The 15,861-nt window shown below is 52.8% G+C and overlaps 1 protein-coding gene across 2 annotated transcripts in view; it reads left to right on the top strand.

Annotated features, from left to right (window-relative positions):
• The first annotated feature begins 1,378 nt into the window (after positions 1–1,378).
• Positions 1,379–15,861, top strand: part of CNIH2 (cornichon family AMPA receptor auxiliary protein 2) — a 50,010-nt gene continuing 35,527 nt past the window's right edge. For both annotated transcript variants that reach the window (XR_014214278.1, XM_082202624.1), the window contains exon 1: positions 1,379–1,793. Coding sequence is in view for 1 of the 2 variants with exons in the window: in XM_082202624.1 (XP_082058750.1) it covers positions 1,713–1,793 (81 nt within the window). In the remaining variant the exon portion in view is untranslated. The remainder of the gene's footprint in view (positions 1,794–15,861) is intronic.

A 15,861-nucleotide genomic window follows, 5' to 3' on the forward strand; every position in this document is an offset into this window, starting at 1 on the left:
CCTAAATGAGCAGTGTGCTTTTATTCCAAAGTGGCTACACTTAAGTAGATGTAACATGATGGGCTTCTGCTCAATGTATGCATGTGTGTACGGTATCATGCCCCCCCCCTCCATATGGACAACCACGACCTCTTTCACACTCGCTTCCACACACTGGCGCGCAACCACATTCCCTTCGATGTTTTCACACGCGCCTGTATGAAGCGCACGCTAAGCCACGCCCCCTTTCAGACATCCAGAGCCACGCCTCCTCCGACTCACATTTGACGCCCACGAGCGCCGACAGCCACGCCCCCTTTTCACACGCGCGCACACTCTGCAGGCTCGCCCCCCTTTGAACGCAGCACCGCAGCCATAACATCTCCTTTTACGCATCATTTATTATTATGACCCAAGGTCCCAGGGCGGGTTACGGTATAAAACACAACATTAAAAGAACTTTGAAAAGCGGGTCCTATACTGTATATCTCTCTCCATGCATGTATAGTGTCGAAGGGCAAGGGAAAGACCCCTTTAATACCTCCACGCTACTGTATGAAATCCTTTACCCCCAGTGTAAAGGTGTAGTGGTTAAGGAGCTGGGCTGGGACGCCGGAGACCAGGATTCAAATCCCCTGGGACTTAACTTCCGAGTAGACACCGCTAGGATTGCACTGTAGATCCCATATTACAGATCTCATTTGATTGATTGATTGATTGCATATCCTACCTTCCTTTCCCCACCCCACCCCTCCAAGGTTCTCAAGGCTGGCTTGGCACGTGGTTCCTCTCCCATTCCGCCCCTCCATCTCATTTAATCCCCACAACAGCCCTGTGAGGTAGGAGGGCAGGGCAGGGTTCAAGATGAAAGCTTCGTGGCCGAGGAGGGCGGGGACCCCAACCCTGTTCTCTCCGCGGTCCTCCCGCAATGCTCTAGTGCCACGAAAATCTGGGGGGGGGGGCAAGTAAGCCCTGTCCCCCACCATCAACCACACGACACACACGCGCGCCACTTGAATGACAGTGCTCAACTATTTTATTGGGGAGACCTCGGCCACTAGGAGTTGGCTCCTATGCTCTAACCACTGCACCACCGCTGCCTTATTCCCACTGGAGCCCCACGAGGCTCCCTCCCTCGCTCCTCCTCCTCTCCGGGCGCCTTCCCCCACCAGCGCAGGCCCGCCACGTGCTCCTCCTTCCCTGGGAGCCGAGCAGGGGACTCTCCCTCTTACCCCCACCCCACCCCCCGGGGGGGGGAGAGCGGGGCGCGCACCCTTCCTGGGGCGACTCCCTCCTCCCCGCCCGCCCTCTTTCTCCAGCAGCAGCAGCTCCTCCAGGTAGAAGCAGCCCCGCCAAGGAAACTCTCCTCGGTGGCGCCGCCCCGCTCCCTTCCCGCCGCCGCTTGCAGCTCCTCCTCCTCGGTGGCGGCGAGGGCGCCTCGCTCTCCCTCTCCCGGCAGACGGCGGCGAAGGAGCAGGATGAAGGGGGCGTCGTCGCGGACCTCGCAGCAGCAGCTCCTCTAGCCGCCTCCTCGCACCTTCCTCGCCTGCCGCTCTGCCCCATGGCGGAGTAGCTGCGCGCCCGCCTTTGCTGCCTTCGGGGCGGGGGGTGGGGGAGGGAGGAGGAGGAAGAGGAGGTTGCCAAAGTGGGGGGGAGGTCGCGGGCCGCCCCCTCCCTCGACAGCACCGCCGCTACTGGGACCACCACCGACGGCGCGCCCCCTCCGCCCCGCCATGGCCTTCACCTTTGCCGCCTTCTGCTACATGCTCACCCTAGTCCTCTGCGCTTCGCTCATCTTCTTCGTCATCTGGCATGTGAGTCGTCGGCTTCCCCCCACCCTGGAAGGGGGGACATGTGGGGTGGGGGGGGTGAAGAGCTGGGCTGGGTGTGTGGGGAGGGCTGTGGGGTGGGGGGATGTTCCAAGCGGGGCAGGATGGGGTGGGGGGCATTTATAGGCAACAGGAATGGGGTGGGAGGTTACAAGTAGGGCAGCAAAGGGTGCATTTAAATGCACCTGGGGGCTGAGGCAGATCCAAGCAGGGGGGGGGCTCTGTGACGGGCTGGGGGTTCATGGAGGGGAACATCTGGGGTACCCCGGGGGGGAGAAAGAGAGCAGGGTCTCTGGGGAGGGCAAGATTGCAGTGGGGCTGCGAGTGCCGAATGAGCGGTTGGTTGGGATGTTGTCAAAAATGGGGGAAATAGGGGTGGAGAGATCAGGAAACTGGAGGGGGGCATTGAGGGACTAAATGGGATTAGGGAGGTGGGGGCAGGGGACTCCTCAGTGGGACTCAAAGAAAAGGGGGCAGCAGCTGCCAAAGTGTGTTGGGGGGTGATATGAGACGGCAGAGTTTTCCAATGGGGCAGGCAGTGGGGTGGGAGAGTAGGGAGGCAATTGGGGTGAGAGAGGGGTCAAGCTGGGGCAATTAAAAGGGATAAGCAGTGGGGGGCTAGGGAATGGAATGGGGGGAGCACAGGCAGGCAGTGTGTTGGGGGGGATAGATGGCAGTGGGGGGAGATTGGAGAAGGTGAAGATGGGGCTGGAGGAAACCCCACAGAGAGGTTTAGTGATGGGGAAGTTGGGAGCGCTCATCTCCAAAAGGGTTGGTGGCGGGGCAGTGATGTTTTCACCCAATTCCTGCTCGGCTGCATGTCTTCTTCCCCAGTCCCTTGAACCCTGAGCCAGCCGTCTGCCGTCTGGAAGGAAGGCTGTTGCCCAGTGGTAGAGGGCATGAGGGTTTTGGGATGGGGGTGGCGGCAATTGCTTGATCTCAAATAGTGGGTGCTGGGGTCACTAAGCAAGGGGGGGTAGATGGTTCAGGGGGGCAATAGCAAGGGGTCCTCGGCAATGTGTTTAAAAGCTAAAGAAACAGCCCTCCAAATGTGGGGCACTGTGAGCAGCTGTCTTATCTGCAAATCTGGTTTGTGGGTTTGCGGGACGGTTTGTGGGGTTTCTTTCTTGCTCCCTGCTGGAACGCAGGTGGGTTTCTGAAAAGAGGGGAGCATGTGGGTGAGAAAACCGAACAGTGGGGGGGGATTTATTTGGATGGGTGGGGACAAGGTGTGGTAGGTAGAGATCCCTCTGCGTTTGGGGGTCCGTAAACATGGCACTAGAGATTTTCATGGGTTTGGGTTAGGAAGAGTCGGGCAGTCTGCATCTTGTATACCAGGAACCAGTGTTTCTGTGCTACAAAATCCAGCATTATTTCGGGGCCTATTGGAGGAAATTGATACTCTTTTTTTTTGGGGGGGGTGCTGTTACCGGGCAAAGAATCTCATTTAGGGGGACAGTGGGAGAGGATTTCAGAAGCCAGCAGATCCTACTTTCGCTCAATCCAGCCACTACCTGCTGTTTCTTTCCCCTTCCTTCATCTTCTTTGCTCTCCCTATAGTTATTAAGGTATGTGGGGGTTTTTGTGGCTGGGGAGAACTGTACCTCACACAGGACTGCACCTCTGACTTGATATTTAACACCCTTCCTCTCAATTCTGCCCATTCCGTTATTTTTTTGTTAAAGAGGAAGAAGAAAGACAGTGGTGAGGAGGGTAGAAGAATTTTTTGGGGTGGCAGTGGTGGAATATGCACTTTTTTTTTCTTGTGGGGCTCAAAATCCTCTCCACCACCCCCTCCCCACACATTCTCCCTATTATTGCATTTTTCTTTGCCTGAAGAGTCGGACAGAAAATAGGGGAGGTTCGTATTAAAATAGCTTTGGTTATCTATCCGTTTGTATTCCTCATGTGCCTTTTTCTGGGACGACCTGACTCTCTGTCCTCTTTCTACCCCCCCTTTTTTTTGTTCCTTCCTTCCTTCCTTTTCGGTGACGCTTCCAGGAATCCCAGAAAAGAAAAGGGGGGGGGGAGAGGAACACACACACACACACACACACACACACACACACACACATTTTCCTCCCTCTGTTCCATCCATCCCCTCCTAATTTTGCTTTCCCTTCTCTCTCCCCCCCTCCCCACCCTCCATCCGTAACCAAGGAACCTGGCTCTGGTTGCCATGGAAACTACATATGTTTACAAAATGATGCTCCCTACTAATAATCCGGATGCTACTGTCTTTTAACCCCTTGGCTGCTGCAGCCCTGTGTCTCCCTCTCCCTTCTTCTGCTCGTTGGATGCGTTCTTCCCCCACCCACACACCCAGGCATGCACACCCCCACACAAACACACCTTCGTTGGCATTGATAAGTCGGGGTGGGGGTTGTTTATTATTAACAATACGCTGAAAGGTTAGGGAATAGTTTGGGAAATGAGACTCAAAAATGACAAGCTGTGGCAAGGAATCCTGATACGTGCGGTTTAGAACAGAGTGCCCTGCACAAACCCTTCCACAGCTCTGGTGCATAAGACCACATAGCACAGTCCGGTTACCTCTGTCAGGAGCTTCAAGCCTCATCAGTCATCTTATGCCCTACCAGAGTGGCCTGGGGATGGAGGCAGCCCCCAGGGGTGTCTGCTTGCCGTTGGGGCTGATTGGGCAGCAGGCAGGGAGCCCGCCAGCAGGTGGCGCCAGAGCCAATGGCAGGCAGAGCCAGCTGAGTCTAGTTTTGCCCCCCACCCTCCTCCTTCCTGCTGAATAATGTACAAGGGGCAACGCTGAGTCCAGGCCACCCTCTGGACTGGCTGTAAGTAAGAAGGTAGGTTGAGAGCAGGCTCAGGAAAGGGCCATAGCTGCTTTGGGGGGATTAATAAACATTAAAATGGGAGGGGAAAGGAAAGGGCCATAGCTTAGTGGTAGAGCACCTGTTGTGCATGCAGAATCAAAGGTTTGATTTCCCACCTCTCCAGGTAGGAATGGGAGTGTCCCTGCCCGAAACTCAGGACAGCTGCTGCCAGTCAGTGTAGGCAATCCTGAGCTATATGGACCAATGGTTGGCATGGTACATAATAAGGCAAATTCCTATGTTCGTACAGGGGTTGGGGCTTTGCCCCCATTCGCCCTACCAGAATAGCCTCCCTTCCGGCATGTTAAAGGTAAAGGGGACCCCTGGCCGTTAGGTCCAGTCGTGACCGACTCTGGGGTTGCTGCGCTCATCTCGTTTTATTGGCCAAGGGGAGCTGGCGTACAGCTTCTGGGCCATGTGGCCAGCATGACTAAGCCGCTTCTGGCGAACCAGAGCAGCGCACAGAAACACCGTTTACCTTCCCACCGGAGCAGTACCTACTTATTTACTTGCACTTTGAGGTGCTTTCGAACTGCTAGGTTGGCAGGAGCAGGGACCGAGCAAAGGGAGCTCACCCCGTTGCGGGGATTCGAACCCCTGACCTTCTGATCGGCAAGTCCTAGGCTCTATGGTTTAACCCACAGCGCTACCTGAGTCCTGTTCCGTCATGTTAGGGGCTGCTTATAGGTGGTGAGGATTTTGTTCTGTGCTTGTGTGCGTGGAATTGTGTGGTGGGTGGGCAGTGATGTCGTTAGGCGATTTCAGATTCTGGACTAAATGTTCTTGTAAGAGGCTTGGTGTTCTCCTTAGATGAAAGTGGGGGTTATTTAATACACTTCAGAATGTGGTAAGCCAGCCCACCCCCCACCCCCCCGCTGCATTTGAGAAGGCCTTCCCAGACAGCACCGGGTTCTCTCAGATGAAATTACACCATGTGCATCAGGTGTGCCGTCCCCAATATGGCATCCCAGCCCGCCCTCCTCTCTGTCTCTGCCTCCTACGCTCAGGTATAATATGCACAGCTGATTGGCATGGCTTTAAAGTCATAGCCAGGCTTAATTTGAAAGGCAAAAGTACAATCAAGCATGTGCAGAGCACCTTTGGTCTGTTCCCCCCACTGAGGATGTTTGGAGAGGGAGCTTAACTCAGAACTGTGCCATAGAATATTTTCTGTGCAGGATGTTCAAGGGTAATTGAGCATGTGCAGAGTGCATTTACTTTTTCCACCGAGGGAAGGCCCATAGTGCAGCAGTAGAGCATCTACTTTCAGTTCCCAGGTTCAAGCCACGGCCTCTCCAGCTAGAGCTGCCTGAAACCCTGGAGAGCTGCTGCCAGTCAGTGTAAACAGTACTGAGCTAGACGGACCGGTGTTTTGGCTCCTTATAAAGCATCTCCCTCTGTTGCTAAGGGGGAGGGAGCAGAACTGCCCTCCATGCAGAACATCCCAGATTCAGTCACTGGCCTTTCCAGTGGAAAGATGACAAAGAAGACCCCCCCCCTCTGCCTTAGAGAGCCGCTGCCAGCCAGAGTTGGCAGTACTGGACTAGATGAAGCAACAGAGGCTGCTCAATAGCCTGATGCCTTAAGGCAACTTCCTGCATTTCTAATCAAACAATACTAATGCTTCGTTCCTAATAGGCAACAGGGGGCTGAAAGGTCACAGAATCTAACCTTGTATATAAGACACACCTTGTGTTCCATCCTGTGTTTGCCAATGAGACTTAAAGGGCTTTTCAAACTTCATGCCTTGTGTGATTAGTGTAAGCCAAATCAATTGTTTTCGCAGAACTGAAAGTAGAAGGTGTGTTGGGTGTGTGGGGTTGCAACGCAAGCGAGTCTTCTGACCAATTTATTCCTGGGACATTTATTCATTTAATATACGCCCCCTTCCCCAGTTCTGCATGGAGCACAGGGCTGGCTTGCATGGTTCTCCTCCTCTAATCCCCACAACAGCCCTGCGAGGTAGATTAGGCTGATAGCCAGTACTTGACTCCAAGGTCGCCCCGTGAGTTTCATTCATGGCTGAGTGGGAGATTCGAACCCTGGCCTCCCAGGCCCTGACCCCACACTCTACCCACTAACAGTGCACCGGCTCTCATCCCTGACCATTGGCTGTGCTGCTTGAGGCTGGTGCGGGTTCAAGTCCAGCCACGTCTGGATGGCCACAGATTCCCCAGGCCAGACTATCCCACTCTCCTGCGACCCCCCGTTGAAGCAGGAACTGCTTGGAGCCTCATGTGTGAAGCCAGGGATGACAGCTAGCTGGGCATGCAAAGACTTTGAGGCTGACGACCTGCCGTCTCCGTTAAGAAAAATAGAAAAAGGACCTCTGAACGCTGGGATCAGTGGAACTGCTGGTCTGCCTCTCCTATGTGCGTCTATCTCTTTCCACCCATCTGTGATTACTGTGGAGGGACTCCATCTCAGAGTACATGATGTGCGAGGCTGGGTTTGAAGTCCGCCGTTTCTCATTTTCAGGAGCATCGGGTCGCGGTGACACGCCAGTTGCGGCAATCTGTGCCGTGGTCTGGGAATGAATTATAAAGCGGTGGCGGCAGTGGTGGTGGGCGCAGCCCTCTGCCTGCTTCTTTACAATACATTTGCCTTAGACCCACCGGTAAGGGGGAGGCTTGGTGGATGTTGCAGGGGGAGAAACGAAAAAGCCATGTGCTCAGCCGGCTTGATGGTGAGAGCAAGTGTCCTCCTTACCAGGCTGTGGGGGCTCTCCTTTCCCTCTCCATCCTTGCAAAATCAGCATGGGCTGCCTCTCGGGATTTGCGAGCCCGGGGAGTCAAGCGAGTCGGCTCACCGCAAGCCACAGGGTCAGGCAAGTCGACTCACCCCCTCTGGTTCACTCCGAGAAAAGCCGAATTTCAGCTTCTGAAACAGAAAGCGAGGGCTGCTTCGCAGGCCAGATAAGGCAACAAAGGTGGGGGAAGGATATCTGCTTATGGACAAGACACCCCCTCCTCAATCCAATTGGTACCCCCACACACATCGGGCGTGTGTACATACCTTTGCCACTTCAAAAACACTTGCTTCCTTCATTCACACGTTGAACTTTTAAGCCACGGAAGCAGTAATGGCTGCCTAGTAGCGTTCGAAGCCTCCCTAAGCTTCTAGTTCTCATGAGGTAGGGGAAATCCTTACGTTTCGAATACACATCATGCATTTGGAGCACATCCTGCCCTAGCCTTTCCCCCCAAAGGACCCTGGGAACTGGAGTTTGTTAAGGCGGTGCTGGGAACTGGAGCTCTGCGAGGGATGCAAACTACAGTTCCCATGATTCTTGGGTGGGCGAAAGATGTGCTTTAAACGTCTTCCTTATTTGGGTAGCTTTGAAGCCTGCACTCTGCAGTCATTGCCGGAATATTTAAGGGTTTTTGCAGGTGTGCAGGTATCTCACTAATCTGCTTCTTCCCCCATCAACCCCTGTTTTCTTTATTTCCATTTTTTACATTGCCTGCGGAAGATGATTGAGGTGTGTTCTCTCCTCCTAGAAAGAGCCTCTCTGCTCGGGGTTCCTGCCAAGCCTCGTTGCTGCTGGTGCCCATTGGGGCTGGTGGGGCAGAGGGCAGGGGAGCCCAAAAGGGGTCGGAGCCAGAGCTAGTGACAGGCGGAGTCCCTCCTATTCTCCCCCTCCCTGTTGAGTTCTTCAAGGGGCAACACTGAGGAAGAGGAAGGTGACAGACAGTGCCCACCCTCTGGAAGGGATGTAAATGGGGCAAAAGATTCTTGCATTGTGGGGCAGGGGTGCCCCTTCCAACTCTCCCATTCTGTGATTCCAAGGGGGCAGGCAGGTGGGGGCTGGCCCAGGGCAGACTGAACGGACCGGCCTCCGCTGCCTGCAGGATGCTATAAGCTCAAACATTTTTGTTATTACAATATTTGTATCTCACCTTTCCCTCAAGGACCTCAAGGTGATAGATATGGTTCTCACCGCTCCTACTTATCCTTAGAGCGACCTTAGAGGTTAGATTGAGAGATGGCAATTGGCCTAAGATCGTTTGGATGTGTGGAAACTGGAACTCGGGACTCCCGGGTCCTAGTCCAACATGTTTCCCCCGCCTCCAAAGTTTTCAGTCTTCTACCCCCCCCCCCCAATTCTGTGAGTGATGAGGGTGCTCAATTCTTCATTGGGGTGTTTTGAGGACGGGTTGCCCCCTTTGTTTAAATATTTCTTTTCATTCCTTCAGCCCTCAAGGTTCCCTCGAGCGCGCTGATATCTCTCCCTCTTATGTCTCAGTTCTGCAGATTTTTTTAAAAACCTTCTCTTCTTGGGTGTAGAAAGAAAAATGAAAGGAAGAGTGAAATGTTTGTTTTTATTTTATTTAACATCCTTTATACATTACTTGATTGTAGTAAAACCTCCAAATGGGTCGCAAGCGGTGTTGAAATTATCAATAAAAAACAGTGAAAAGCAGTGAAAAATAATTAGAAGTAAAGGAGATTAAAACAGGTCATCAGCTGCCTGTCTGGATAGGCTTAAGCAAAACTGCTTTAAGCAGGCACCAAAATTATTTGTTAGTGAATGTGGTAAGTACAGTTTTGCAGGCCCATCTATCGCGTGCAGGTATGCTTGTAATGGAACAACGTCAAACGGGGTGTGGTGGACTGTTAGGAGTGTGTCTCTAGGACTTGGAAGCCCAAGTACAAATCTGTCTTCAGCCATGAACCATGCTGGATAACCTTGCGGCTAGATCTCTCTCATCATCAACCTCACAGGGTGGTTGGAAGAATTTTTTAAAAAGAAGAAGGGCAAACTGTGTGTGTGCAACCCTTGGATCAAAAGTGGGGGTGAATAAAAACGTAACATAAGCAGATCCTTGGTGGCAGACCCTGGTTTGTGCAAGATGTCTGCACCTGAAACAATACACAAGCTAGCCATGGTTCCAAGGTATCCGGTTTCAACACATAGAGTCACAGAATGGCAAAGCTGGAAGGGGTCCCGAGGGTCATCTAGTCCAACCCACTTCAATGCAAGAATCTCAGCTAAAGCATCCCTGGTAGATGGCCACCCAACCTCTGCTTAAAAACCTCCACAGAAGGAGAGTCCAGGTAGGTCTGGGGATGCCCATTGCGGTGGAACCGACAGCCTGAGTCAGTATAAGACAGCTTCCTGTGTTCTGTTGGGGAAGGGCTATGCGTGGCTCAGGGGTGGAGCACTTGCTTTGCATACAGAAGGTCCTGGGTTCGAACCTCGGCATCTCCAGGTAGGCATGGGAATGCCTCTTGTACGAAACCCTGGAGAACCACAGCTAGCCTTAGAGACAGTTCTGAGCTAGATGGAGCCGTGGTCTGATTCAGGAACACAGGAAGCCCTGTTTATCCTGTGTTCTCATCTTCTACGAAGGTGTTCTGCATGGTATGTGGTGTGTAGGGTTTCTCTCCTGTCTCCCATTTAACTGTCCTGGACCCATTTTGCCCCTTGCATGTACCCAGAACCTCCAGAACAGCTCTTGTTCACATTTTAAAACGAGACTCCCTATTTATTCCAGAAATTTATTGGCCGCCCCCCCCACCCTGCAAAGCCCCCCATTCCGTTTACGGCACAGTAGCATAGTAAACAACATAATGTCACGTACGCAGCATAATGTCCGTAAAACAACGTTTAAAAAACAATACGCCAATACAATTCACCATAAGCAATTCATCTATAAGCAGCTGCGCCAAGCCACGCGTCAGGCCAGCCCAGTGATAAACTCCGCAACGTGGCCCCCGCGAAACGCAAGTTGTCTAATAACATAAATTATCATCTGTGCTCAGGTGCAACTAAAAACATACAGCATATTTAGCGCCACCAGCAGCAGTTTGAAAAATAGGGTTTTAGAAAGCCAGCAGTCGCAAGACCTAAACGCACAAAGGGTGTTCAAAGTGTGTATGCTTGAACACAATAAGAGCTCTGGCTGGCAAGCAAGACTCTGTCAATTTCTTTGAAACTTGGTACCCTTTTTTTGGGTACCGTTCTCCGCTGGAAATCCCAATGTATTATTAATCTCTGTTCCACGGAGGGGGGGGGAACAATCTGGTGGGATTTGTTTATTTGTCGTTTTGAAAAACCAGTAAATCTTGAAAAACCAAAACGCGCAAACCTAGTTCTAAACACATGACGGCAGGCCCTCTGTCGGCTCTCACTTGGGGGCTTTTCCCATGTGGGATAATTTCCTGCGGCGGTTGGGGGCAGTGGGTCAGCCCCATGCCAGCCTCTTGCTTTGCCACCCTACGTGCCAGGCTATGTAAACAGCTGCCCCATCTCACTTGACAGAAGGGCCTGCTTTGTCGAAAGGGTGTTTTAAAATAGAGCCTCTCTCTGTGTGTGTGTGCTTGCGCGATGGGTAGCAAATCGATGTTGGAATGATCTTGTGAACGTGCCCTTGGAGAGTTCCTTGCCCGCTGGGTATGGTTTTAACTCGCTGGGTCCCCTCAATTGGCAGCTGTTGTTGCCCTGGCAACCAACCGTACCTCCCAGGTCTGTGCAGTTGAGGTGAAAAAGACTCGGCTGTATTTATTCCCCCCCCATCCCCTCCTCCATCATCTTCCCCCCTCCTTCCCCATTGGGGGCAGGTTCTTGTCTCAGTGGGAACAGGGGGGAGCTGTGCTTCTACGGGGGCGGATGGAAGTAGAACAGAAACCAAGCTCCCAGGCCTTTGATATCCGTTCCCACTGTGGGGCGGGGGGGGGGGAGAGGAACAGCTTAGTCTGAAAGTAATGATACGTGGGGCACACGTCGCCCCCGGTTTTGGTCGCTTTGGCTCCAGATTTCTCAGCGGCGAGGTGATAGGGGGACGACAGAGACAGAGAGGTTTCTTTGCGAGGAAAGAGCAAGGGCTTGTGGGGGGGGGGGGAAATGCCAGGTATCTAGGCAAATTTGTGTGCCCGGATGCTGAAAAACCAGCGGCAGAGATGACGGGGGACATCTTTTCAAGAAAGAAATGCAAAAGGGGTTTGGGGTTGTGCAACTTTGGCAGCCCGGAGAGGCAGGAGGTGGAATGGCTGGCTCAAGAGATTCATAATAAAACTCGCTCCCGGGGTCGTCGTATGCGAAAGGGGAATCGTGCGTAGAACTGCTCATGAAAGTGTGAGGTCATCCATGGGTTGTTTGCGTCAATTTTATTCATGGAACTGTAGAGTCGGAAGAGATCCCTGTGGTCATCTAGTCCAACCCCCTGCAGTGCAGGTATCGCAGCTCAACGATTCCTGGCAGGTGGCTGCCCAACCTCTGCTTAGAAATCTCCAAGGAAGGAGAGTCCACCATCTTCTGAGGGGGTCCATTCCCTGTCAAACAGTTCTAACCACCAGGAAGTTTTTCCTAATGTTTAGTCGGACACACTTGCCTTCACAAAAGAGCTCTGGGTGGTGTCCATGGCTGTCTCTCCCCTGCAAAATAATTCTATCTTAATATCACCCTTGTGAGGTAGGTCAGGCTGAGAGGTCAAGAACAGCCATAGCAGAAGGCTAAGTTCACTCTCCAGCATCTCCAGGTAGGACTGGCAGAGACCCCTGCCTGAAGCCTTGGAGAGCAGCTGCCAGCCAGTGTTGACCAGGGGCGGGGAACTTAAAGACCAAGGGCCACGTTCTGTCCTCCCAGCCTCTCTGTCTAGCACTCTGGACTCTTCCCAAGTCACAACGCCTCAGTGGTGTAGCATGGGTTGCTGGCATCCGGGGCGGGGCAAGTGTTGTGCCCCCCCCCAGTGGACTGGGCAGCCGGGGTAGGGGCACACGCCAGGGAGGGGGAACAGTGCCGACTTCCAACAAGCTCCTTGCCCACTGCCTCCATCCACCTGCTCACTAGACCAACCCTCCTGCTGCCTCAGCTGCCAGGGCTCTGTGCCTGTCGTGAAGGCACCCCCTAAAAAACGTGCGCCCAGGGCACCCCCCACTTTGCCTCTGCAAAACCTTTCCAGCCCTGCTTTGTACCCTCTTTGAGGGCTGTGTCCTTGAACTGTAATAAAACGTCCTGCTTGCCTGGATGAAGAGCAGTGGGTGAGAGTGTTTAGAAACCACTGGTTTTCCCCTGGCTGCAGCTTAAAAGGTAAAGGTAAAGGGACCCCTGACCATTAGGTCCAGTCGTGACCGACTCTGGGGTTGCAGCGCTCATCTCGCTTTATTGGCCAAGGGAGCCGGCGTACAGCTTCCGGGTCATGTGACCAGCATGACTAAGCTGCTTCTGGCGAACCGGAACAGCGCATGGAAATGCCATTTACCTTCCCGCCGGAGCAGTAGCTATTTATCTACTTGCACTTTGATGTGCTTTTGAAGTGCTAGGTTGGCAGGAGCAGGGACTGAGCAAGGGGAGCTCACCCTATCGCGGGGATTCGAACCGCTGACCTTCCGATTAGCAAGCCCTAGGCTCTGTGGTTTAACCCACAGCACCACCTGCGTCCCAGTGGCTGCAGCTTTAGCCTGCTATAAAAAAGGAAAGCGTAGCACCTGTTGCTCTGCCCCTCACTGACGGGCAGCCCCGGGGGGGGGGATGCCCCACGAGGCAATGCAGGTCTTGGCCTGACAAGATGTCCCCCACCTCTCAGGCCCCTTCTGCACTATGCATTTGAAGCAGAACCATGGCACTTTAAACAACCATGGCTTCTCCCAGAGAATCCTGGGATTTTGAGGGTGTTGAGAGCTGCCCCCTATTCGCTTCCCAGTTGTTAAACTACAGCTCTGTGAGGGGCAGAGGGGTCTCCCAACAGCCCCCCGATTATTGGGGGGGTGCGGAAGGCCATTGCTGTTCAAAGTGTTGCTTTAAATGCATACTTCAAATGCACACATTGACGGTATTGAGCTAGATGAGCCAGTTTTCTGACGTGGCATGAGCCATCTTTGTAGGGTGGGTGGCCTAAGAAGCCGTAAGTGTCTGGCAGCTGGATCAGGCCCATTTCACCCAACGTCCTGCTCTCACAGTGTCCGACCAGATGCTCCACCAGGAAGCTTGCAGGCAGGACCCCTGAGCACGGCAGCCGCTCTCTCGCACCTTGCGATTCGCAGCGACTGGTCTTCCGATATTGGGGGTGGTGCACAGTGGGGAGTCTGGTGACGTGTTTCAGAGTTTGTTATGGAATCCTGATTAGTCTGCACAACTGAGCGAATATGCTTAGCTTAGCTGCAGAGGAAAGGGGAGGAAAAATAAGATAATTTCTGCCCAGGGCTTCGTTTGAGTGAGGGCTCATGGGCATTCTCTTCAAGGTCTGGGTTTGGTTTTCTCCCCCTCCCTTTTAATGCAAGTTCCTGAAGCATGTGAAATAATCATGCTTTATGAGCTCTGGGACTTTGTTGTCCATGAAGTGCAGCGACCTGAGATGGCCTTTTAAAAAGGACTTGGACAACTTTGCAGAATCAACTGCTTTTGGCAGTGATTAGAGGAGAATTGAGCCCCTCCTCACCTTCAGAGGTGTGATGGAGATAATATTCCTGCCTCTCCAGGTTGCCAGATTTACCAGATGTTGGGATCAACCACCTATAGCAAGCAGGAGAGGAAGGCGGCTGCGTTAATTAACCCTCCCCTCCCCAGATGTGACTTCCCACTGACACCCAGTGTTAGAAATTTGGATATATAAAGGTAAAGGGACCCCTTACCAGTCCAGTCGTGGCCGACTCTGGGGTTGCGGCGCTCATCTTGCTTTATTGGCCGAAGGAGCCGGCGTACAGCTTCTGGGTCGTGTGGCCAGCATGACTAAGCCGCTTCTGGCGAACCAGAGCAGCGCACGGAAATGCCATTTACTTTCCTGCCGGAGCGGTACCCATTCATCTACTTGCACTTTGACGTGCTTTCAAACTGCTAGGTTGGCAGGAGCAGGGACTGAGCAACGGGAGCTCACCCCGTCACGGGGATTCGAACCGCTGACCTTCTGATCGGCAAGTCCTAGGCTCTGTGGTTTAACCCACAGCGCCACCTGCGTCCTTTTGGATATATAAGCTAGGTGCCAAATGGCTCCTTAAACCCAGGGTTGCAATCACCAAAACGGAATGCCTAGTTGCCATTTGGGGGCCAGACGGCTCAAGAGTCATATTTTTCAATGTGACTTCTTGGTTCCTGAAATTCATTCCAATTGTGCAGATAAAATATAACTGACAGAATTCTGCAGGATGTGTTGCTGTAGTGTGTGAAAGCAGTCCAGATCCAAGGATCCCCAGGCAGGAAACTCCAGATAGTGGAGAAGTCAGTTGCCATCCTGGCTCACGGGCATCTTCACTTGACTGATAGCAAGTTACAAAATGTGCCTGGTGAATTTTGAATGAATTTTGACACCCCATCCCTGGATTGCCTATTGTTGTTGTTGTTTAGTCGTTTAGTCGTGTCCGACTCTTCATGACCCTATGTACCAGAGCGCGCCAGGTACTCCTGTCTTCCACTGCCTCCCGCAGTTTGGTCAAACTCATGCTGGTAGCTTCGAGAACACTGTCCAACCATCTCGTCCTCTGTCGTCCCCTTCTCCCCTTCTTTCCCAACATCAGGGTCTTTTCCAGGGAGTCTTCTCTTCTCATGAGGTGGCCAAAGTATTGGAGCCTCAGCTTCAGGATCTGTCCGTCCAGTGAGCACTCAGGGCTGATTTCCTTCAGAATGGAGAGGTTTAATCTTCTTGCAGTCCATGGGACTCTCAAGAGTCTCCTCCAGCACCATAATTCAAAAGCATCAATTCTTCAGCGATCAGCCTTCTTTATGGTCCAGCTCTCACTTCCATACATCACTACTGGGAAAACCATAGCTTTAACTGTATGGGCCTTTGTTGGCAAGGTGATGTCTCTGCTTTTTAAGAGGCTGTCTAGGTTTGCCATCGCTTTTCTCCCAAGGGAGAATGCCTATTAGGCTTGTGGAAAAGTTTCATGGGCATCTATAGAACCTTCTGGCTTTTTTTTTGGAGGGGGGGAGCCTAATTGTTGCACAGGGAGGGAAGCCACAAACCATATCTGGCTCCTGGGAAGCAGGTTTCGCACCCTGAGCTATTTGTAGAACATAGGAAAATTCCTTCTGCTGAGTGAGACCGTGGGTCTAACTAGTTCAGTGCTTCCTACACTGACGGACAGTGGCTTTCCGGGGTTTCAGGCAAGGGGTCTTTTTCAGCCGTTCCTGGAGATGCCAGCATCGAACCAGGGACCTTCTGCATGCAAAGATGGTCTGCCAGTAAGCTATGGCCCTTCCCATAAGGTATCAGGTGATGGCAAGCACCTTTCTCTGCACTGCCAGGCCCATTCCAGGCATCCATTCTTAT

This window comes from Podarcis vaucheri (genome assembly GCF_965113315.1).
Source record: "Podarcis vaucheri genome assembly, chromosome: 16".
NCBI classification, from domain to species: Eukaryota; Metazoa; Chordata; class Lepidosauria; order Squamata; family Lacertidae; genus Podarcis; species Podarcis vaucheri.